At 37.4% G+C, this 26,634-nt stretch overlaps 1 protein-coding gene across 9 annotated transcripts in view; it reads right to left on the reverse strand.

The window, feature by feature from the left end:
- Window positions 1-26,634, reverse strand: part of diaph2 (diaphanous-related formin 2) — a 450,956-nt gene that overhangs the window by 151,920 nt on the left and 272,402 nt on the right. For all 9 annotated transcript variants that reach the window (XM_008420583.2, XM_008420582.2, XM_017307147.1 and 6 more), the window contains one exon: window positions 22,020-22,149. In XM_008420583.2, the coding sequence (XP_008418805.1) occupies window positions 22,020-22,149 (130 nt within the window). The remainder of the gene's footprint in view (window positions 1-22,019; window positions 22,150-26,634) is intronic.

A 26,634-nucleotide genomic window follows, 5' to 3' on the forward strand; every position in this document is an offset into this window, starting at 1 on the left:
TGATCAGATATTAAACCAAAGAAAAAAAAATCCTTCATAAAAAATATTTTTATGAATATTTTCTGTAATATTGCTTCTAGAGATCAAGCTAAGTTCAACACAGAAAGTGTGTCAAAACAAAAATCATTTTCAGACATGTACTAAATTCAATTCTGTTTACTTAGAGCCAATGTAACAGAAGTATCTTCATCAGTTTCTTACAGTAAAACTTTAGTATATCTAAGGATTACCTGTTTTTAGATGCCTGTGCAAGTGCAGAAAATACTCTGTGCACATTTCATGTTTGCCATCCACGCACATTTGTAGAGCAAGGTGGCTTATAATAAAAAAAAAAAGTCCTTATGCAGTCAAAGTGTTCTCACAGCAGCATCTCATATCACCATAGCAGTTCTTATAAGTGCACCAAGCGTGCAGAGGTTGTGCAGAGGGAGTAGATGAATGCAGCTGAAGATATCAATTTTCTGCAAGTTTAAGCTTATTGAGCAGTCAGTGTTATACTCTTGAGAATTTAATTGCACTTCTGGAACACGGCTGTTTCTTTGAGGAAAATGTAATAGTTTCCTCACCTGAGGAAACCTTTGACACATTGTCACCGTGTGTTTTCCACAAGAGGAACTGCATAACATTTTTAACTATTATTTTCGTACTTACATGGGCACAACGTGTTTGCCATTTGGCTAGAAAGATAAGTTTTTACCTGAATCAAATGTTGCCATGTGGAAAGGAGTAATTCTAGTTATATATAACCAATTATTGGTTGATTATTTAGCTCAGACACTGATAAAACAAACATGCTAATTGTTCTACATGAACTAAAAGACCAAATTTGTTTTATTTATGACCAAATTTGATATACTTTATTTATTATATAAATACATGGTTTTTGCACTGTCCCTCATAAAAACATACCAAGCAGATAATAAGGTGAATACAATTTTTCCTTTAAACAAACAAAATGTTCTTGTATAGTTTGGGCATTAATAAAACTGCTGCATTTCACTCATTCAATTTATTATGTCTTGCTACAAATGTCTAAGAAAGGTTATATGTTAAAATATGTAAATTATGTACGAACTAATTAAATACACAAGAATGAAATGAAAGCACTTGTGCTCAGAAATCGCGTTGAGGGCTTCAGCAGTGAGGACTGAGCTACCATACCAATAGTTTCGACCAGTACGAGGCGGCAACGTTTTAAATTCTCAAACTGTTGCTCAGCCCATTTGCTGCCACCACCGTCTCTGATTATTGATGACTTTTTAATGGAAATCACACAGTCCCTGGTGGAGGAAAGACAGCCAGGCTCTTTTTGATTGGTTTCAAGATGAACATTCATACTGAAGTGGCATCTGTCAAACAGTAGGTCACATCCATTTGGCATTCTGGTTTTATCTTTTAGTGTTGATGAGCGTTGTTACCCAACAACGGAGGCAGACAAGAGGACAGCTGAGGTGAAAAATACAGTAACTGGCTGAAGGAGGAGAAGGTGGGAACAACGTATTTGGCAACAAGAATACATTTTGAATTATTCAGTTAAGAGTACAGTCCTTAATCAAAATTCAAAGATGTCTGAAGGACGGATTTTCACTTGAACTTAGAAAGCATTCATGAGGACAGAGTCACTAAACTTTTGGGTCGGACATGTTGGTGCATTAATGAGGTAATATTGCTGTACCTTGTTCATAATGTATATTTTTTTGCTGCCGTTTCAGAGGTGATTTCTATAGTTTTGTTTCTCTCCTAGATGAAGTCACTAAAACAGCTACTACTGCTCCTAATTCTCTCCTTCTTGACTAGTCTTTCTGTGCATTTGTGGGTTTGCTCTGTCATCCAATCCATCATGTTCAGACAAAGCCTGGTTTCCTCCTGGTAGAAGAGAGTCATTTCTTCCCACTGTTGCAAAATGCTTGCTCAGTACAAGAGACTGTAGTAAACTCAGTGACTTGATGCAGAAGGCTGGGGTTAATTAAGTAGAAAACATTTTCTACTAATCAAACTAAGTTTGATGTCATTGCAATGCAATTAGGATAAAGTTGTATGTATGTAGTTTTATGTCAATCTGTCCATATTATCAGATTAATTTGATTTTATATTTATGTATATGAACTGGATCAATCTCTGTAATGTAAATTGTTAAAGCAAAGTAACCGCATTGTATCTCTTAGAGATACAATACAAGGGCAAATAATTGTAGCTATTATTGACACAGATGATAAAAGCAGATATGAAGCATAGATTTCCTCTGCAGGATTACACATGACACGGTTTGAAAAAGTATGGTAAAATTAACCTTCCAACTCAGCTTTGTAGGTATTTGAGTTAATGACATGATTATGACATGTTGTTATTAACTACATCTAAAGTGATTTTATACAAAAAAAAAAAAAAAACTACCAAATTGCTTCAATCAGTCGACAACATCCAGCAAACTGCAGTTCATCACTAAATTTACAAGGAATAATTATCACACAAGTTGGCAGCAGGTACTTAATTGTAAGTTAGTATCCCACAGTTGAGGTCTGTTTTTAGTTTTGCCAAAAATGTTGTCAGCTTTCTTTAACTAGATACCTTATTTTCATATTTAGTCACACAGGTAGTCCACTAAGAAGACAATTCATAAAACATAAAATGATATTTCACACATAAAACATAGTTACTTCTTTGCAGTGCTGTTCTCCACTCTTTACTATTGTCACACTTGTTCTATTGCTGCAAGCTGCCATGCATTGACCTACATGCAACCGCCCAAATTAAAAAAATCACGTGGCCCTATATCACACTAATATAGTAGATATGAAAAGATTCATATCCCTCGTGTGATGGGAAAGGTCAGATCAATTCCTCCACCAGCCACATATGTCTTCATTTAGCTGCCAGCACACAAAGAGGACATCCCATCCGTTTAGCAGATTAAGCTTAAATAAGTGAACGATCATGAAGTAAGCAGGGATGTGCTCAGTATTCATTTGGCTGGAGCACTGACATATCTTTTGTTTTCCACATAAGATGAGACGTGGTACGCATGATTGCCAAGCCATAAACACAGCCCCCTTCCACTCCAAGCATCCCTTAAACTCATCAGAGGCGTAATGAGACTTTTGAGCTCGGAGATGAATTAGCTGGCTGATTTTCTTGTTTTGATATCCCTCCCCTAACAGAGCATCTGAATACAACACTGAAAGCAATCCAGGACTGTGATGTATATGCGGACAGACTGAGACACATTTAGAAAAAAAAAAACTGACTGGCATTAGATGAAGCCTGATGAAATAATCAGACTCTTATGTTAGGGACAAACAGTCACATGAAGTCACCGCAGCATCGAACATTTTAATTTAAAGTCTGAAATTGTATATAGAAATTAATAACTGGTGGGCATCGCTAACTAAAAAGTGAGTTGCGTTAACTCAAAAGCAATAATTATAAACATTAGTTCAGCAAAAGCTAAAGTATTTAGCAGACACTAATGCTAAAATGCCAACTTTAATTGAATTTATATCTTCCACCAATTTCCCAATAATGTCAAATTGGTGACATTATTGGCACTGATTTGATATTACGGTAATTCCCTTAGATACTGTATTTTGTTTATATTCTGTACTCTAAAGCCCATGTTTTATTTTGTTTCTGGTTTGAAATAAAGTTATTTGGGAAAAAGAGATGAGAGGAAATAAAACTACAGCACAGTCATGACCCCCTTCAAAATAAAATCATGGATATAAACATCTAACTACTTGAAGAATTCGTAACAGTTGACAAGAAAAGCTTTGAACACAGATGTTGAACTTTATCCAAATGAAAGTTTATCGATAGAGCCAAGTATATTAACACTTTATAATTTATCTAGAAAAAAAAATTAGGGGATGCTAAATGTTTTCAAATTCAGCAAAAGTGCTAAAGACTTGCACTATTTGGAAAATTTGCATATTAACAGATAAGTGGATGTTTGCTGAGCACTGATCAAATTAAAATGTAAACAACTGGCAAAATTACCGATCTATGACATCTCAAACTGCCCCGTGTTGTGCTGTGGGTGGGAAGTTAGAAAGATTGTTTTCCTTGAAAAAAGACAAAACAAAAACAAAAAAAAACTCTAATAAGTGACCTGGAAGATTTCAAATATTGAGGTTTTTGAGTGATGAACTTGAAAAAAGCTTGCAATGTGAGACAAACACCCCCCGACCCCCCCCCCACCCCAAAAAAAAAAAAAACAGATTTAAAGCATTTGATATCAAATTCTGGCCTGCAGAAAGTATTTTTATTGTGTTGAATAGAACAGATCTATGCTTCTTCAGACTGAAACAAGCGCATGATAAACTTCAAATAAGCACAAAGTTAATATTGTTTCATAGTACATGCCTGAGGTTACATACACAAAACACACAAAAAGTTTTATCAAACGCGACACAACGCCAGCACTGAACCGTGCCCCTGTGCTTTCACACCTTTCATGACAATAGCAACAATATCACCTGGTACTTTCTTTTAAATTTGTTGTTTATGACTATCTCAGAAAAAAATAATAATAAAAAAGTAGTATTAAGACAAACTTCCAAAAGCAGCATGAAAACACACAGTACAAAGGATTTTTGGGCTATTACTACGTAGCCTAAGGCAGCTGCATTGTGCACTCCCATTTTCCCTATTACTTGTGGGGGTTTAGCTCCCAGCTAGCTGATGCACTGCAATAACAACCTGCTTCAGGCTTTGCTACAATCTGCGCTCGGTGTACAGTTCTTGTCCATGACTATGAGCTGCTTATAAAAAATGAAATTCTAACATTCAAAGAATTTGAATGTTCTTTCAAACACATTCTAAGATGATGGCTGTAACTTCTTTGTGCTTCATTTAGCATGTTTCTAAATGACCTGCTTTGATTTAAAGAGCAGATCAAAGTTGAAATGAGACTATAAGTGCTAATGTATATGTAGAAATCCTCGTCTTTCATCCTATTCTAGCAGCCACAGGACATTCAAGTGAGGCTGGTATCCGACTACTTCTCCTCCCTTCATGCACATAAAATGGTAAGCTATGATAAAGGTAGATAAATGGAGTTGTAGGTGCCACTGTATAGTGAGCTTTAAAAGAATTTCAGTGTGAACAAAAGGAGGATATCATTACCTTTACAGAGGATGGAATGAGGTGCGACCAGTACACCTTTTTGAATCCACTGTGAAGAGCAAATGACCTAAAAAGACTGTGTCTGTCTGCATTTTTCATCTACAGAGACTCCACTAATGCAAGGACAATTTTACCGACATCATAAGGAAATGGTGCTTTTCATGATTAACTAAAATGGCTCTGTTCTAAAAGTATATAAGAAGGATGATGAACAGAGAGAACAGAGGATTCCTACTCTGGCTGCAGCATAACATTATTAGAGGCTCCAGGCTTTTCATGAGAGAACATGGATGGAAGGCAACATAAGTCTTGTGTAACCGTTTATGGGGTTCTTTTAGTTGCAGTCACATATGTGCCATTTACTGTTGACCGCAGGTACTCCAGTCCTCAAGGAAAAGTAGAGGAAATCGTAAAACATGAAAGTTAACCAGTAGCCAAGGGGTCTGCAACTCCAGTCCGCCAGTGACACTGACCTGCAACTTTTGGATGCATCCCTGCTCCCAAAAATCTAAAGTCAAAGGTTAAATTAGCTCTTTGGGATGGCAGTAGGTTATACAAAGTTAATGTCATTACACATTCATTTGATTCAGGTGATGCAGGGATGCATCCAAAGGTTACAGGACAGTGGCACTCAAGGACTGTCCAGTACTTTTTGTCTTATAGTGCACTTATACGACTTGAGTGTATATGAAGAGTTCTATAGTTAAAACTACTGCGTTAACTATAGAGTGTTAACTACAGGGGAAAGTTAGTGAAGAGTAGGTAGAAAATGATGTAAGAAATGGTAGAGGGGTCAAATAATCCAGAGCTGTTTTCAGATTAAATAACTAGATAAAGAACATAAAGGACACATAAGCGTATTTGAGAGAAGAAACCTTTCCATTGGAGGAGACAAGCAAAACAGATTGACAACATCTGAATGTTGAGGAGCATACAAAGAAAATGAATCAAGACAAAAAAAAAAAGAATAAAATGCATCAAAAGAAAAAAAAACAAGAGGCAGAAGACTCTCCAGGTTGAAAAAAGGTATATGGGGGAAGCTGGAAACAATAATGGGCTGACATGAAACATAATCCCCTCTGTCTGCTATTTTATTGGCAGCCCCTCCAAAGAATGGTGGCTTCCCTATTATGACTTAACACATCAAAATCCCAGCATAGCACACACAGAAAAGGCCACCTGATGATAAACACAGCAGACAGCGTCAGAGGCTTTATCTTGTGGCAGCCTGCAGCTCGACACACGTTCAATTTGGCCTGCAACAATCGATTCTGTCCCTCCTTACCGCTGCTTCAGCTGGTGGAATAAAAACAGACCTTTCGGTAAAGAGCAGGTCTCAGCTGGTATGCCATGTCAAGGCAGAGGCGAGGAAAACCAGCGATAGCAAGACACTTAGCTTGTCTTTGACTATCAAATCCCCTTGCATTTTCTGACAGCAGTATGAATATTATCAAAAAATATAAGATATTTCATTACCTTTACATAGTCAAGCTATAAAACCATTTTTTCCTCACTAGCATAAAATTACACTGATCTTTTAATTCTATAGGTCAATTATTTATTTTTGCTAAATGCCATATCAATGAAAGAGGGGGGTCGTTTTGACTGAACAATTTAGGAAAGTATACAACATTTTACCAGGAAGAAGCCACATCTTAAAAAGCACCATAAAAAGCCAAATTACAGCTTGCAAATGCACTCAGATTCAAAGAGCAGCTATACATGTGGAGGGAAAGTTTCTAAGTTTGAGAAAATACTCCCAAATGTGAAATATGGACTTGGCAGCATTATGGTATGGTTTTTCTGTTCTCTGTGGAAATGAATGGTGCAGTTTGCAAAATATGAGCAAAAAAGTTCTTTTAAAATATTCAGGAAAAAGCTCAAGATTACCAGAGTTATAGCTTCAACACAAATTGGTCTTTTCAATAAACAAAGAGACAAAGTACACTGAAAAATTCATTAAAAGGCAGCTTCAGAGAGGTAATCTACAGCCTTTAATTCAATACCCAGTGGATCTGTAAGCAGGTATTCAAAATAGACACAGCGTCTTGGTCCCAAGAATTTGGTAAAATGTTTTAATGAAACCAAGGTTGGACTTTTCAGACCTATGCCTTAAATAAAAATATGGAAGATAAGCAACAGTGAAGCACGGTGTTGGCAGCATCATGCTTCTGGGCAGAAACTTGCACCTTGTGCAAGGTGGAGAAAATTATTCCCGAGTCAATGTTTCCACAAAACCTTTAGGTTTTCCGCTAGAAAACTGGACGATAAAGAAAATGTCATGTTAAGCATGACTTCTCACAGCAGGTACTACTTTTATATGATTCTATTTTCCAGGTTTTGAGGATTTTTTAAGAAAAAAACTTGCAAAGATGTGCCATATTTACAGAGTCCTACCCAGATAGCCTCCAAAACGCATGCCTGAAAAGAAGTGCTCATGCAACCATATTATTTTAGTTGTGTTTTTTTAAAAACAAACAAAAAAAATCCTGTCAGTTAATCTTTCAATTGATGAGAAGAGGTTAAAGTTATAAAAAAAAACATTCATCTTAGTTTCACTTTCTTACCTGGCGATTCAAAAGTGGTCTGCAGATCTTTTTTTTTTAAATCCACCATCATGAAAACCACCAGCAGAGAATGTGACTGTTCCCTAATTCATTTTGCAGCATGACACCAACAACATACAGTCAGAGAAATTTCTTTGGTGACATGAGGTCGTGCAACAGATGGCGCGAACCCCGCAGAGTTTCAGCCTCAAGGTCATGGAGAGAAGCTGGGATTACGCGAAGCGACAGGATAACTGACGGCTTCGACACACGGAGGGAAGCATGAGGAGTTGGAAAGATTTTTTCAAATATTAAACCACAAATTATTTTTGCTAGCAATGCAATTCATGACGTTTTTCCATCTTTCTTTTAAAAACATACGTTTTGAAATAATTCGACAGCTTGAATACGACACAAATAAGCTTTTAAGTGCTATTCAAGGAGCTGCTCTCAAAGAGTTTGAACTTTATTTTTATTTTTCGAACGCCGCGCTAATATGTACAAGCATCATATTGACTCAATGCGATGTTTAGGTGAAAAAAGGTTTGCTTGAAACTCTGTTGGAGTTTGTCCTTCTTCGGGTAATTTACTCCTTAAAATGCAACACCGTGGCTGAATCCTTCTGTTTGAAGAGCGTAATCATTTCTTGAGTTGAAAGCAAAGAGCTTGAGAAATATATGGGCTTCATTACATGGGAGGAAAACACTCTGTCATGGTGGCGCGCAATATAGAACACTCCTTCCATGAAGATTATTAATACCCTGTCCCATTTATTTGCTATATCAAGCCTCCTTCCAATGAAGGTTGTCCCTCTGATCAGTATGCAGGCGACCCGGCTTCAAATCCTCAATTTTTCATGCAAATGTGGCGCTGATTTAAATATCATTTGAATATGGATCACACAGTGTGACTCCATATCAGAGCTATAAAAAACAAAGAGGGTGGAAAATGCAAATCATCAACATGTAAGAGAAAGGTCATAGTCAGGACCTGTTAGATTTGTTTTGGAAATAGAGGGCTGGCTGCTAAATTAAACTCGTTCCACGAAGCCTGGGGACAGAATTAAAGGAGACCAAGCAAATTTACATCATAAAGGCAAACAACCACAATATGGCGTGTACAACACAGGAGAGACACATTCAGGTATGAAGGTGCGTAATCAAAGAGACCCGTTTTCCTCCTACATTTCAAGATGCATGGAGCTGGCAACAGAGACGCTTCTGTTTCAGTCTCACCAACTCCCCTTCCTCTTCTGCCACGGTAAATACTTGACACTGCAGTATGCAGGTGAAATCATTTGTGCTAGTTTACAACAATATGTCTGAAATAAAATGGCAAGAAAAAGAGTGGAGCATTTTAGCAGGCTTACAAAAAAAACAAACAAAAAAACAACAACCGGATAATGACAGACACAGATGAGCGTGGTCTTGGCAGATCCTGCAAAAAGCCTTAGAGCGACAAATAAATGTTGCAATGCAGTCACTGAAAGCCTATGTACTGCTATATCTTTGCTCCTATCTGGGATATAAATCATGAGTGATGCTTGAGTCTTCACACTTAGTGGCATGCATTAACTGAAACAGGCCCAGGGGAACCAATTTCCCCAGGCCGGCTAAAACTCCCGATGAGCAGCTCTGCCATGTGTGCTGCAGGCCATGCTTTTAAATCAGGTATTGATGACAGCCCATGATAAAAATTACTCAATATAGTATCCAAAATCAATTCCCACCCCCGCAGACACACAGGGAGTCAGTCCGATTCTTATGACAGCATTTCATCCACAGACACGTTTTCTCAAGCCGTGGTCAATAGAGGCAGAGAGTGTGGGAAGGAATAAGAGAAAAACACAGGCACTTAACCGCAATGACCACCTAGTCAGAAAATGATCTGTTGCTTTTCTGGGTAAATAGCAAGCCTGTTGTGATGGGTATTTTTTCAAGTCGTGGCATTTGTGTGTATTGAGCGGTAAAGATTAACAGAACTTGGAACTAAAGACTTCAAGTCTTTACAGTCGATTTCAAAAATGCCACAGGCCGAATATTAACTTCTGTTTTGGCAGCCATGGAGAAAATACATGGAGGTTTGGGGCTTATCTCAATATATGTAATTTAAATATTTAACTTTTTAAAGAATTCAATGGTTTTCCTTGCAGATCAGTCTATAGCTGAAGCTATGAACATCTTTTTTGTTGCGCCTATGTTTATGCAGGTTGGCTTAGGACTGAATATGTTAAAAGTGGAAACAAAAAAGTGTATTGATTTCTTTTGCTTAATGTGAATATGCCTATCATATCTGTGCAACAGACATAAAATAGGCCTATTACTTGGTCTGCCCAAGTAATGGTGATACAAGAGCATGAAGTCTGCGAGGATTTATAGAGACACAGAAGTGATTTAACCATTTCACTTTTCACTCACTCCATTCTGTAGACTGAACTTTTTTCAACATTATTAATCAAAATTTCTAGGAGTGAGAATTGTTAGTTGTTTGTGATCTGATCATGTTTATGAAACAAACCAAGAAGAGTTTTGTCAAATGTAAGTCTGCTACTGAAGTTGATAACTAGAGATGCACTGATGTGATAATTAAAATTTTTATATTGATGTTATGGCTGACAGCTGTTATTTAGTACTGGAGATTTCAATACCAATATTTACAATATTATTAGAAAATGACTATCACTGGTTGAAACCAATGTTGATGTCGACATATTGTGCTTCATTTAAAAATATCTATCAGATGTATTTTAACAGTAAGACTAATTGGTTTAAGAATACTGAAATAATTTAATACAACAAATAGTATAATTAAAAAATAAATAATAATTAGATATATCTGAGACGTTCTATGATTTTGCCTTATTTTATTACTTTTCAATTTTCATATATTGTGTTATGTTAACTTTTATGTTGAACTGTTGCCAATCATTTCATTAAAAGTCTCAACAGAAATCTTTGAATATAAAATGAAGTGAAATTTAAAAACATACTTTAACTTTTGTTTAATAGTGACTATTTTCAAATCTAGTTCAATCGGAAGTTTTAAGAAAATGAATAATAAGCGAAATTTTGACAGCAAATTACAGTAATTAAATTACTATAGGGTTTTTAAATAATTGGTTGAGTTGATGCAAAAGTGTCTTTAACAGTACCATATCTTTCAACCAACATGTCCTTTTGAATATGCATTCTTGTCGATTATTAACTGTGAAGAGGTCGGCTGTATTCTGATGTTCATGTCAGGGAGGCACCGGAGCCTTGTGAGGTCTCAACGGTGCCTTATCTGGAGGGTGCAGGAATCACTTCAGAGAAACCTCAATTTCCTGCTCATTTGCTCAGCAGCGATCTTAGCCATTATCATACGGATCAGAAGAGCTGGACAGATACGAATATATCAGGTCTCCCCTGTGACAACAACTTCAAGGTTCCTCGGTATTGGGTGAGTCGTCCTCTTACTGATTTCTAAGTTCTGCTCTTCAGCCATCGTTGTGACAAGTTTTATTTGGCTCATCCGATGTTAAACGATTTTATCTGTGCATAACATGAATCAGAATGTTTGATAACGTTTTGAGAGGGAAAATGTGAAAATCAGCTCTGGAGGGGTTTTAAAATGATCAATTATCCTGTTTATGCCAACATAAACATGGATTTTTGTACCTGAAAGGTTTCAAGTAATTTGCTGTCAAAGACTTTCAGATGTAAATATTCATACCAAGGCAAAGTTGGTTTTTAAGTAAAATTTCTGGTCATAATCAGTGTTTATCTCAGCCATCTTTCCTTCATTCTAAATATTGGAAGAAGGTGTTCCATAAGGCTCTATATTTGTACCAGTACTTTTTATTTGCATTCATGTTGTGGATGTTCTAGAATAGCGGTTCTCAACGTGGGCGGTACCGCCCCCCAGGGGGCGTTCAGAGGACGGCAGGGGGCGCTGGCGGACACTTTTACAAAGGGGGGCGCTGGGATGCCTTTGGGGGGCGTTTGGTCGAAGGTAAACTTTACACCTTAAATGCACAACAATACCAGTTTAGACTTTGAGCAACTTGGTAAAACTGTATTGTGTAACATTAAATCATGCTTGGCTGCAACTGTATCGATGGCAGCTCTTCTTCTATTCAGTGTTTGTAGCGTCATGGCGCAGCTCCGCTCCGCATCAGTTCAGCGTTACACCGGCTGRTGACGCTGCTGTGATTCACTTTGTCTGGTATTTATGTAGGCTACATATATTTTTGCAGTTCTGTGACCATGTCAAAGCAGCAATTTATATTAAAAAATGTTTTATTTCCGTTTGAAAGCTGCCTGCTACCATGGAAGGACAACAGAAAATCGCTCTTATAAACATATAATTACTAAAATCACGATGCCCTCACATTGTATCCCTCTGAAAAATGAACCTATTTAAATCAAGAAATCCCTCCATGGGTGATACCACGATAGAGAGCGTTCATTTTATAGCGTTAACACGGTGCTGTAAGTGGTCCGGTATGAAACGGGTTTGATGGAACAACGGTACCACAGCACATTTAGATTTCAATAATCAGAATACCGAAATTGTTTCCGTTGTTTTATGTCAGTCTGCCTTTTCCCCATCGATACGCTTCCCAACCGCCCTGCACCTTAGGGAGTTAAAAAAAAAAAAAACGCCGCGCACAATTGCGCAAAATTCTGAAACATGAGAAGCGGGCAAAACGGAGCGACGAACTAGATGTGAATTATGGCATAAAAACAGAGAATCCGACGCTGAACAGTGAAAAATCAACACGTGATGTGAAACACATGACGATTAGGAGGCGCAGCAGGTGATGAATGAATATTACTGGTTGTCAATAAACGATAAAATAAATCTAACAACAAGAAACTAAAGTGGACATAGCAATAAACCAAGAGAGGATAATACTAATCAAAGGAAACTAAATGGAAATGAATGAAGAACAAAATGCACGAATAAACTAAGAAACTAAAGTAGGCTAAATACGGAGGAATAAACTGGTATGGCAAGACCTTTCGAGCAATAATTAATACAGAGGACTGTATGGCAAGACTAAACAGACACTATTTCAGATAAAAGGTAAAATAATATTGTTGAAGTGCCATGGGCAAGGCCGCAACTACACATTATTCAGGTGGATGCGAAAACATAAATCGGCGCCCCCCACGCAGGAGCGTAGAAACATACGCCACCCCACCCCTCTCCTCCCGACGCCGATACGTTTAGGGTAAAACTCGCTACATTTACCCCGTTATGTGCGMGAGGTGAAGGAGCGTAAGGCGCGCTGAAGTGTACAGGAAAACATAATCGGTGCGCCGATTCAAAACATCTACAATAATGATAGTAACATTAATAATAAAATAATTGTCGGTGCAAAGTAGCCTACAAATTTTTTGGTGGGGGACCTGGATAAAGGCTAGGGGCTCCATTTGTAAATCAACATTTGGTTACCCGTCTCTGTAAAGCCTTTTTGAAAAGAACAACTGCAGCCTCCACTCAGACTTGCACTGAATTTGGTTGTTCCATCAGTACATACAGAACTTGGGAAAACAGCTATTTCCTACAATGCTCCCTTTTTCCGATAAACAAGAAGCTGTGAAGCTTTTTTCACTTGAACAAGTTGAAGCACGTTTTAATTTAATGTTTTAAAACTACAATGTCTTACTTTTCTTTGAACTTTTCCACTTAATTTATTGTGTGCATTGTTTCTTATTGTGGTTGTTTAAAGACGCGCCTTTTGAAAGTGAGACTCTTTCTCAAAAAGGGCGTCTCATTATTATAATGATGTTTAAAATATTAATATTTTCATTGGGGCTTGATGGAAAATAATTGTCCTCCAAAATGTAATATTGTGAGTACCAGATTGATCAGTATTGTGGTCTTGACCTCTCAATGATTGTCATTTTATCCAGGCTGTGCAACAACATGGCTTCCTTAAAAAAAGTGTGAAAAAAATATGAATAAAGTGAGAGTGCTGCTAAAACTGGGAAGGCAGAGCTGGGCAACAGCCACTGTAAAGCACTTCTTTGTGTGTGAAGTGATGCTGCGAGTGCTGTTGTGAATAAAATAAATAGATTCTAAAGTACTTTTATTGAATCCTGATAAGGTTCAAAAGAGCTACGAGTGAAAACCATTCAGAAATCACACAAACATCCGTCCATGATGAATGTGTAAATGAATGAATGATATTTCCAAGAAAAAGTTTTCAGCAAAAAAAAAAAAAACGTTTTTTGATCCGATGAAAATACTTTCCCCCCACCCCCTTCAAGGGCAAAAAAAGTCATTCTTAGAAGTTTACTGTAGAAAAAAAGAGCTGCATTTAAAATGGCACTTCCTTCAACACCTCGGTTCATGGAACTCTCTCAGCATGGAAAATGGTCTTCTGTGACAGGCTGAATTTCTAGGCTGGCAAAAAGCATTATTCTCACTCCTGGTCCCATTGTCAACCCTCATTGAAATCCGCTGTCACCGACCGGAGCCTGATGCTAAGCAGCGCTGCTGGCCTCCCTGCATGTGTCTATCTCTGTCTACATTTATATAGGCCCGCTAAAGCGGTGGTGTAGGAAATGAGAGGGGGAGGGAAAGTGAGATGGACAGAAAGAACAAAAAGCGGGAGAAAAAGGTGGAAAAAAGGAAGAGAGTAGTTGTTATGCTCTCACAATGAACTACTCATCCACCGTGAAGCAAGCGGAGGGGAAAAAAGTGAAATAGAAAGAAAAACCTCTCCAGAGCTCATCACTCACTGAGCGCTGGTGGAGCTGGACAGGTCTGTTTCCTGTTTCTAATATCCTTCATGTCACACTGTCCATTTACACTGCTGGTCCTGCCGATCCTGTACTACTACCGCACCCTATTACACCGCTGTATAAATAAATAGTTTTTTATTGACTGGAACTAAACAATATTTGATTAATGCAGAGAGGAAATTACTTCATACATAATTCCTAGCTCTCCTCTGGTCCCCGACACAGACGTAGAATGGCTAAGCTCACCTCATCCATCAGAACTCGGTTCAGAGTAGGTTGTATTTGGGTAGAAACAATAGTTTAAGGTGATCAGTTTGAGTGTTTATATTGTGTATATTTATCTTGTTTCTGCAATTTTTGACTTATCCCTGTTTTGGCCACTAAGCTAAATCAAATAGCCCGTTTTCTTAAAGCTAACGGCAGCTAAGCTAACTGTGACTTGTTCCTGCTCATGTAGGAACAAGCCGCTTATTTAGGAGCGCAAACTGCTGATGCTCCTAAATAAAATATTGTTATTCACTGGAGTTAAGAGGTTGTTTAAACAGGAAACATTAGATTCTTTGTGATCATTTAAGCTGCCTTTGTGTCATTGCAAATTAATAAATTATCTATTAATGTGGCACTTGATAAATAGTATAAGAATCAATTCTCCATAGATTATATTTTTGTAATTCTGTCAAAACTAATAAAAGTTTTGTCTTTAGATTGCGACATGGCATTTGTAATACACACCAAGTGTTAATTAGGTACCAATCCAGCTTTTAGTCCCAGCTGAAGTTAGTGACTTTCACTTTAGTTTCTCCTAAGATTTGAATCAAAAATTTTACCAACTGTGAGTGGATCAGTCACGTTATAGTCAAAAATAAAATTTCACTGATCATTTCCCATAACCGTACAGTTTTCTGTTGTTTGAGGTGCATTCTGTCTTATTAAAATGTCATCACAGATTATGTGGGTAAGAAAAAGAAAACTTCCTTACTTTCATCTGCTTGCCATTTCTCCTCTAATAAATTGCCATTAAGCTGAAACGAAACACTTCCTCAGGCTTCACACGAATAAAAAGCAAATGGATCACTCCCACTGAGATTAATAATAACCACCTGAGTCAGACTGTCATTCAAATACTTCAAAAGAAAAAATACCTTTAGTATGACAAATCTAAGTGAATGCTAAGTGTAGCATTCATCATATTTCTGTCCTGTGTGTAAAAAGAGAAGCGTGTTGGAATTACTGGCTAAGAAATTCTTGGCTATTCCACAGCAAAAATGTTTGTTTTTCAAAATGATGAGATACAGGGAGGCCGGGTTGTTCTGTAGCAGTAAGTTAATACTTTGCACACGATCATCAAATATGAACTTTTTTTTTTTGAAGATTTTATGGCACTAGCAACAGAAAAAAAGGTAAAGAGAGACAAATACATTTCCCAGGGTTGGGGATTTTACAATAAAGTAAACTTATGAGTGTGACCTGTCCGCATAAAAGAAAAATAAAAGACTATGCAAATAAAACATTAAGCAAGGCGGTTATAATCCTGGATAAAACATGATTAATCCACAAGATGCGTTTCTTTTATTAATATTATGATTTTGATTAGGGCTGCACAGTGGCGCAGTTGGTAGAGCTGTTGCCTTGCAGCAAGAAGGTTCTGGGTTCGATTCCCGGCCCGGGTCTTTCTGCATGGAGTTTGCATGTTCTCCCTGTGCATGCGTGGGTTTTCTCCGGGTACTCCGGTTTCCTCCCACAGTCCAAAAACATGACTGTCAGGTTAATTGGCCTCTCCAAATTGCCCCTAGGTGTGAGTGTGTGTGTGCATGGTTGTGTGTCCTGTGTGTCTCTGTGTTGCCCTGCGACAGACTGGCGACCTGTCCAGGGTGACCCCGCCTCTCGCCCGGAACGTTAGCTGGAGATGGGCACCAGCAACCCTCCCGACCCCACTGAGGGACAAGGGTGAAAGAAAATGGATGGATGGATGGATGATTTTGATTATTTTGAAGTAATTTTGCTTTAAATGACTTTGTGATGCAGTACATTTGCTCAAATCGTATAAAAAAGTTAATCTCTCTTCTTAAACCTATGTCTCACCTTGTGTATCCACCTTTTAATGTTTTTTTTTAAGAATTTGAAATGTTCAAAAACAAAAAATACACCTCAGCAGCACCTGCAAAAACAAAACTGATTGCTATGATGGTTTTGAGCACATTTTCTGTAAAAAAAAAAAAAAAACATGTTTCAGTTTCAGTCATAAGCAGCTTGCGGAGGACTGTTTCTAACAAAAGCAATAGAACAGCTCGACCGATTTTTAAATAAAAATAAAGTGACTTTTTATTAAATATCTACATTCATACAAGAGGCAAGTACTTTCCTTGCATCTTTCGTCTAAGACAGCAAGGTTAAAATAAACAAAATGCCCAGTGGTACATGCAACAATATCACAACGCTGTCCAGGCAGACAATATTCATCCCACTGTATAATTTTTTTCAAGAAGGTTTAAAAAACAGATGCAACCCAATCCTACACTGAAGTGAACATGTTTTGACTGTTAAGAAAAAAGGGATGCTTACACTTGCTGAAAACAAAAAAAACAAAAAAGAGGAAGAAAAGTCAGAGTCATTTTGAAATGAGATGTACAAAATGTAAAAACACAAGCTAGCACTAATAAACTGAAGATTTGGAGTCACATGCTATTATGTTAACAGAAAACTCTCCAACACCATGAAGATATGCACTGCTATTTGGTCTAATATCAATGGACAACTTAGATTTTATTCAGCTTGAATGTGAAAACAAGAACATGGAAAATAATGTTAAAGATTGCATTTCATCACTGTTACATAAAAGACAGACTTAAAGGAAAGGGCACACTGAGTAAATTTCCTCTATATTTCATTTAATATTTATAAATCAAGCGACAAAGTTAGTGGTTTAGTTAAAAATGTAATAAAGTAACTGAAGAAATAGTTTTATAGATAAAATAAATCTAATTTTAGAACATTTATTCTTAAATAATTAACTTCATCATCACAAAATAAAACGGTGCTTCTTAACCACCGTGATATTTATGTGTTTAGTTTTAATAATTCAGAGGGATTCTCAAGCGGCTGCTCCTGATTTCAGTGAAATACTCGCTACCCTCTGCCTGCATGAGGGAATATCTTCTGAACCCCACAGCTCCGTGCAATTCCACGGAGACCAAAAGACAAATGATCCTTTCCATGTCCCACCCCATCCAGAAAGCCATTTTGTCTACGTAATGCAGAGCCAAGTACTGCTTCAGAGTTTAAATGGGAAATGGGTACTGCTTTATTATGCTGCAGTGCCTTGAAATGAATGTGGATAATAGATATATTCACAGTGGTATTAATATCCTCAGAGTTCATCTTTTTTTTTTTCCTCCTCTTTGCTCATTCTCCATTTTCTCTCTCACAAGCTCCAAAGTACTTTGCCCTTGGCTATGCCTTATACTAAATGGATTTATGAGAACATTCGTGTCATATTTCCTTTTTTCCCGGATTGTCAAGACAGATCGTCACTGAGCCACTGATTGAGTGGAATCACCACACAGACTTAGTACCCATTGTCAGTCCCCACATGCTCATCTCTGGGGGAAATTTAACAAGGCAAATTGGCCGACGACACCTCTCTGAAGGCTTAGGGGGTACTATGAAGATGAGGTCAGGGGTATGGAAAGAGTACAGTAGATCCTGTGTTGGTATGAAGCCACACAGTTACTGTATATGCAAATTGAATGCATCATACACAAAATTAGTAAGAGCTGTGAACAGCATTTACAGACACAGTACCGCAAAAACAAGAACAGAATGTTCCTCTTTATTTATGAGCCAATCGGAAAAAAATAAAAAATAAAAAATTCCCAAATAAGTGTTGACAACCACAACTTGTACTTTCATCAATACAAGCAGCTTTCATACATGGATGGAAGGATATCAAAGAAGCTGCATTTCTGACTGCCAATCTTTAATCAGCACCACTTCGCTGGGCAGTAGGTGGGTGTCCCAAGGTCAGCCTGCTTTCTAGCACTGATAAATCAACAAGAAATCTTCAAAATCCAAGAAAAAAAAAAAACGGCAGCTCCCTGTCTCTTTAGTCTGCTGCACTCACTTTTCATGGCTGACTAGCAGTGTTTTTTAGTCTGTTTCTTTATGCCTCTGCTGAGGAGCTTGGACAGCCCATCTGGAAATACTTGTCTGCAGCACGATTTCTGCCAGGGAGAGAGAGAGAAAGAGAAAGAGAGAGAGAGAGAGAGAGAGAGACCTTGCTAATGCGGGATGACTGCCTTGTGACTTGTTATGCAAAAATCTGGTCACAGTGTTGGGTTTTCAGAGGAAGCCGTCGCTTCTTTCAGCAACCTCATTTTCCTAATTCTTTTTTTTTTTTTTAAACTGCTCTTTTACTTCATATCACGAGTTCCTGCTGCAGATGAACTGTACATACACTAAAAGCGCGTCTGCCCTGAGAGTTTAATCACAGGAAGCAACAGCAAAACTAGACTGGAAACTCATCTTCCTATTTACACACAGATGGAGATGGAAAGTAAACATCACAGACATCCAAAGCACCTAAAACCTTTTGCAAAGGGCTCTACAGTATATGTTTAAAACCGGCAAGCGCAGTGGCGTCTGAGCATGAATGGAATACATCATTTTGGGAATGAAAGGGAAGAAAATAAGTGTTTCAAATGTGGGGAATCAAGCCTGCATATGCTGTGAAGTCCCTAATTCTGCAGGTGCATCACAGCAATTGAGAATGTCATCAAATGTTATTTCATGAAATAAAAAATTAAAAACTGAAACTCTCAGATTCATTGCACAGAGCTACATGTTTCAAGAATTTTATGTCTGTTCAATTTGTTGATTTCAGCTAATGAAACCTCAAGAGAAAGTTATATCATCCGAGTTCTATAAATAAAGAGTTTTTAAAGTACAAGCATGATGATAACCACAGCTAACTCGACAGCTGACCAGCATATAGTGAGCTAAACCCTCACTATATGTTGTCATTCATCGACAATGACAAGAAAATGTCATTGCCGAAGAATCTGGGTGAAGTTAAGCACATTGAGGGAAAGTTCAGTGGAAGGACACAGAGATGGTCAATGAAAATTAAAACCTCCAACCTTGAGAAAATTGCAAAGCAATTTCTTGTGATATTGGTTCACCAGGGTGGATTTTATCAGCTGCAAACCATCAACATGAACAAAAATAAACAATTGAAATATATGTATATTCTGTTTTTAACTGACTTACTGAAATTAACTTTTCAATAATATGCTAATATACTGAGGCACACATACAAATATTTATAAATTAGAAACATATTAGTTCTGCTAACCTTTTTAAAGGAATTTGTCCAACTTAACAAATCACATAATTACTTAAAACAACTGAACTAATTATTCTTGTCTCAGTCAGAACTCTACACACCTTAAATCCTGTCATGACGATGTGATTTTATCAAAACTGCCCTTCATACAGGCAGATCTGAGAGGAGCAGAATCCAAAGAGGAAAAGAGTTGCCAAAGGGAACATCTAGAAATGCAGGACTTGCTTCCTTGTTAGCCTCCAACTTGCAATCGGACAAGTATGTTCCTCAGTGCAGACAACTCTTGGAGAATGCTGATTTTTGATGGAATAACTAAACAAAAAGCTGACATCCAAAGCTATTTCTTTAGAAAAACTAAAAAGTGGGGGAGCCGTCTGGAGCAATCAATCAAGTTGGACGAAGTACAATTTTCTAAATTATCCCAGGCTGATTGCACATTTAAATCACATGCACTAATTATTTAATATTTGCAAGGGTAGATGACGTTTTGATTAAATCTGACCGCGCCCTTCATAGAAATTACCCTTTAAATGCAGTTCTCCCACACCAGCCTTTCAGAATCAACAATCACAAAAACAAAACAAAAAATGAATCACACGAGTGGGTGACAGGCTCGACAAAGGTTTATTCAAGGTACAACAATTTCCTTTTTATTGTTTAATCATCCTCTGCTTGTCTGCTTGCCCCATATTACATGTGCAAAGTGGATGCTTTATTGTTTTATAATATTCATGTTGCTAAATGGCGAAAAGAACAATTATAATTACAATGCTATTTTCTTCTAATCAGACTATTTTATCAGCCACCAGTTGTCCAAATAAACAGCAGCTGTGTTTCACAGAATAGATGGATATATTAATGAATAAATGTGAAGTTTTTTTGTCAGTTCTAAATAAAAATTGTGTGACAAAGTTGGATGCAACTCACAGGAAATATGTAGTTCAGAAAAGTCACTGAAAATACCAATTTACCTGAAATTGAGAGAGCACAGAGTAGTGAATGTATTGGGGGTGAAAATACATTTTGTATTGGGGACTCCTGAGATTTATCCAAACCTCAGGCGATTTAGAGGTTTGGATAAATAAGTAAAAGATACACAAGCAATCTATAGCAACATTAAAATCTATCAATAGCAATATTCAGACATGACGTGTCTTCTGATCACTGCTGTCATCTGCTCTAAAGTAAATCCAGGAAAATAGATTGTTAAATCATTAAGCTCCGACATTTATCTAAGCTGCTGACACAGAAAAAAAGATTAAACGGGACTTGTGCATAACACCTAATTAGACTGAATACTATTGGTCCAGTCAAGGTCATGTAAAGCTGGTGAAGGCGTCTCACTGAAAAGCTATATGTTGTCATCGAGACAGAACTTCTTCACATTTTGTCACATTGCAAACACTTACTGAAACTTATTTTATTTGGATTTTATGTGACGGATCAACACAAAGTGGTACATAATTGTGAAGAGGAAAGAAAACAACTTGAATTCAGGTTGATTCTTCATTGTAAAACAGCTCCAGTTCAGTCAGGTCGCAAGAAATAGCTTTGGTTTTGAACCTTTCCACCAATTCTCCACTAGATCTAAGTTTGGACTTTAACTAGACCAAGACATGATTAGATAATTCAAAGTAATGTGGATGTAACATGACAAAAAGTACAAAGGCAAAAAAATGTGGATATTTTTGAATGCTACTGCATGTGTTGTGTGTGCAAGATACTTCCCTCCTCTTTAAATAGCTGCCGAGTTGAGGTATTTATTTTCTGGGCTCAGTCGATTAACAGGTTTCTTATCGGACGCCTATACGATTCCAAATGTGATCATACAGACATCCCTCTGCCCAAAATGCTTGAAGACCATTTCATTTGACTAGCACAATGGCTGGCAGCCTCAGTCAAGTGCATAATTAGTTGAATTAGATTAAATGACCAATTAAGAGACTAACAAAGTAAATAAGCCTGAGGGGATTCCTCCGAACGCCGGAGAAAGGAATTAAAGTGGAATTAGATTATTGACGGGGAGAATGACAGCACGGTCCAACTAAACAGCTCTATTTCTGTCACAAACAGAGACGGCTAGCTGTCGTCGAGGGAAATGTGCACGTGGAAGGCCTTAATGTGCTAAAAATATAGTGCAAGAAGAAAATAATGGAAAAAGTGAACTCGTATTTGTATTTTGTTCAGTTTCTGCACAGTGAAGACGTTTTCCTATCCCAGACAGACATGTAGTACCCTGTGGAACACAACTTAGCTCATATAAACAGAGAAGCCTACCTTTGCTGGCACTCTCCACATGCTCCAGTTCATCTGGAAACTTCAAAATCTCTGGGTGATTCTCTTCGCACTTCTCAGCCAGGAAATGGAGAAGTGTTGTGTTGTGACTGATGGATTTAGTGTCTCGTAGCTGGGAGGAAAAAAAAACAAAAAAACAAACAAAGAATATACATTCAATTGCAGTTTTTGCAGGTAAAAAAAAAACCCTTAAAAACATTCCATTGATGAATAAAAGGAGGGAAATCTATTTCAGTAAAATTACCCCCACTTTACAGTCTGACACATTTAACTTCTACTGTACAAATACTGATTCATGCGGCAGGTGGGGCATGTTTTAGGTTCCAAGCGACCAATAATGCACTTGGAGTCTGCTTTTACAAAAAGAAAAAAAAAAATCATCCTGGCGCAAGATGAGTGGGGTGATGCAGTGGTCAGTAGTAATGATTTAATTTAGATGTAATTTAGTTCTATATAACATCTCAAACCTGTGAGAAAGTGAAAAGTACACCACCGTATCAGCAGAGCACCTGTTAGCGTGATTCTTCACATCAGCACGTAGAAAACTTGTTCCATATTCATTCCCCACTGTGGCTGCAATGCAGTTCGAATGGCATGCTGGGAAAGCTAATTAGCACAACACACCTCGGCGTTCCTGCACTGATGATATCTGTGCGGTAAACAAGGTGCAGTTGGAGATGCCCACGCATGTGCACACAATAGATGTGCTAATTAACACACATTTCGGTAATACCGAAACAATTACAGGATACACATACTGTAACAGTGAGAGGATCTGACAATTTGTCCTGTCTGATAGCAGTTATTGAGAGAGCTACGAGTTACTTTCATGATGATGAATTTTGGGTTTGTTCATCCTCCGACAGAAACATTGCTCCTCTCGCACGTCTCGTTACTATCAGAAGCCATTTGATTTATAAACATTCACAAACAGAGCGCTTACTGAAACGGTAGCGAAGGATGGAGTGTGTAAACAGGTTTTATTGCCCCAAGCTTCACTGACAAAATGTGAATGCGTGTGAGCTCAGCTGGTGCTCATACCATACTGCGGTTTCATTAAGAGCAGTGGGCGTCCTTATCCTGGTGTTTTAGGTAATATGGGAGAATTCAAATTAGTCAGTGAAATTTAAAAATATGGTTAATGTGAGGTGAGTTGGTTCCTAGCAAAAAACTCAAAAAATCAAATAAAACAATTGGAAAAATATTGTTTTTTTTTGTTTTCATGGTATTTAGCAACTTCCCTAAAACAAACAAACAAAAAAAAAGGTTTGATGTTGTAACGTCAATGAAATCGCTCTCATTTCGAAAGAGAAATATTATGATCTGTGCTGATAAATGCTTTATGGTTCACATGATTTGCATGATGACTAAGCCAGCTGATAGTCAGAACACTTTAAATAAAAATACATTCGATAGTTTGATTATTTGTTTTAGAATTTACATCACTTTCACTATACAACCTACACACGGCCTATAAAAAGAGTAGCAAATTAAGATAAAGCCAGAGAGGCTGATGCTACGGGATGTTCACAGAGCAAGTTGTAAAAATCCAATGTGTGTTTTTTTTTTTTTTTTTGCGTAGACATTCATACTACTAATTAAATGTGACCACAATCAGACTTCTGTGTGAACAGTTTAAGACCCCAAAGCGACTTGCATGCACAGAAGAGGAACGCTGAAGTCACACAGCAGAGCGCTGTTCAGGTAATGACGGATGCCGCCATCTGTAGCTCGATTTTAAAGTTGTTGAGCAATGGGAGACGACGGTGATGTCATAAGATCATAACTATACGAAGAAAGTTAAGAAGAGAAAAGAAAGTTAAACGTCGGCACTGCTTGTTGCAGCCATTGTTTATCTCCAGATTTACACCGCCTGGCTTCTTCTTCTGGTGCAGAATTATGACGCATGTCTCACATCAATGACTAGAAAGTCAGACAAAATGCGACATGACCGTTCTGACTGCAGACACTTTGAAAACTCTTGGATTTGTATCTGATTTAGTTCCACATATGAAAGTGGCATAAATCAAAAAAATCGGATTTGGGTTGTTCAGACTGTCATGAAAAAGTCAGGTATGGGTCGACTATGAGCAAAAAGAAAATTAGATTTGGGTCAATTTCTTCTGCTAAGTTCACATCTAAAAATATTCATGCAGGTCTGGTCTTTGAATAGGCCATTCCAACACCTTCCAACAGGAGTACGACGCAATTTGATTAAATATAAATCAATCTAGTGCAGGTCTGGCTGAATGTTTAGGGTTTTTGTTCTGCTGTAACAAGTTTTCTTTTAAACTATTCCCACTGTTAACTCTGCTGATGTTCCCAATAACTCTCAGCAGCATGATTCTGCCATTACCGTGCTTCATGGTGGATTACATGTGTTGAGGGGAATGGTCAGTGCTCCCGTCTCCATTACACAAAGTGTTCATTGTGTTGTCATCTGTCTGCCTGTTGTGTTCTGCCCATGTGTCCCTTCAACTTTATAAGTATGTACTACTTTGTTTTTGTCAATCACTTAAACGCCTCAATAAAGTACACTGAAGTATATGTCTGTAGTTAGAGCTGCACAATATATTGCAAATAATGTCAGAAGATCTCTGCAAACAAAATGCGTATCGCTGAGATCTTCCAACAACTCAATTAAAGTTAGATAAAGTTATTTAAGTACCACACCTTCAGGCTCTGTATCTTGGTAATATATTCGGTGACACGTGTTGTTTAATGCACCATAAAAAGTTTTAGAAGGTAAAGAGACAATAAAGTGTTGAAGTCGTTAAGAAACTACAACTAAGTTGTTTGAATGCCAAAACATCAGACCAGAAGCAACTCTTTCAGTAAAACTTTCTTGTCGAGATGGAAATAATGATTTTCTATTTTTTTTCCACAGAAGCTGGAAAGACTCATTATCTGTGGCAGAAACACTTAGAAACTTTTTAACTGTTTATTAATCGGAAATCGTTACCCTGACATTCATCAGCATTATTGCTGAATGCTTTGGAAAAGCACCGCATGCAGGCCAGCCTAACGACCACGGCTTCTTCAAACTGGCACACTGGATTTTAATTAGGGGTGTCAGAGTAAAGTGGTAGAAGTATGAATGCATACCACACCAGTTTAATTAGTGAACATTAAAGACACTTCATCGTCATTTCAAACATCCACCCATCATCTTCCAATTTGTTTTGATTTCAAGTTAGCGCTAACTGTGTTAGCTGTAGCTAACACAGTAAAGAGTAGATGACAAGCCAATCACAATTTCTGGTTTCACCAAATACCTCATGTTTAACAGCACGTGAGCTTGACTTCTTGTTTTGTTTATAAACTTGAGTTCACACATTGAAATAAAAAAAAATAATAATAATTATGAGTTTTATTAAATGTTTTTATATGCCATTGATTTTACAGGTCTCTTCCAGCTTCTAGATATATATGTGCATGTTGCACAGCAACAATGGATCCTTTTTAATTTTGTGCTTTTCTTTATGGAGGTCATTATTTATGTCACATGTTCCGAGCAGCAGCAAGCAGCAGCCACCAACTTCATCCCGAGCGACTTTCTCTGCACCTTTATCAACTTTTTTCATTTGTATACGACATAATAACAGAAAACAAAGGCTATAGTCACAATATGTCACATCTCACCCTTTTTTAATGGAACAACTAGAAGGACAATTTATTTGAAATTTCAATTTCAAATAAAGAGTTTCATTGGATGTTGACTCAAAAACAATACCCCATTGTTTTGTTTTTTGGCAGCAAATCACACCAGGGATATGATTCAATTCACAGCATAAACAGCCCCGAGGTAAAATTATTCCAAATCCTTCACTAGTGAGTGCAACACATTCATTTAGAAGATCATTTAGAAAGTTAAGCTATATTACAAGAAAACAAGTCTCCCTATTAGCATATTTATCACTAAAAAATAAAGAAAAATAAAGCAGCAATTAATGGCAAAGGAAGATGTGGTAGGAAAGGAAAATTCTCATATTAGCATCATTGTTGATTTGTCAACTTAATTCCTAATACCAAGGCAGCAGCAGATAACAAATATGTTTTATTGCTGTTTATGAAGCTGTACACTAGAGTGAATAAGTAAAAGTAATATAAGCGTTGTGTTTGCATAAATTTACAAATATTGCCACATCGGTTCCGTCTATTCGAGAGAGACAGATGTGGCATCAGCCAAAGCCCAGTACAGACGGATTTGCTTTCATTAGGAAGTGTATAATGAGACTGGTAATTGTTGCAGTTATTTAAACGCACTGATGCACTAATTCTGGGTGTATGGCTCCCTGTCACACACTCAACAACTAAATTAAATAGGCCGCCTGTTTTGCTGAACTTAAGCGGAGCATGAATCATTGCCACTTATTGAAAGGAGCTGATAAACATTCTCCACCTTCCAACTAAAGAAGAAATAAAATGGAAGAAGACAATTACTTCTTCATATCTTTGATACCTTTGAAAAATTGCACTGACATTTTTTTTAAACTACTACATTAATGTGAATATCAAAATATGATATCGTTTCCCCTCATCCTCCAACCTCAAGTTGGTGTTGTTATTTTTTTTCCCTTGTAAAATACATATTTAT

Source organism: Poecilia reticulata, linkage group LG10 (assembly GCF_000633615.1).
Source record: "Poecilia reticulata strain Guanapo linkage group LG10, Guppy_female_1.0+MT, whole genome shotgun sequence".
In the NCBI taxonomy this organism is placed as follows: Eukaryota; Metazoa; Chordata; class Actinopteri; order Cyprinodontiformes; family Poeciliidae; genus Poecilia; species Poecilia reticulata.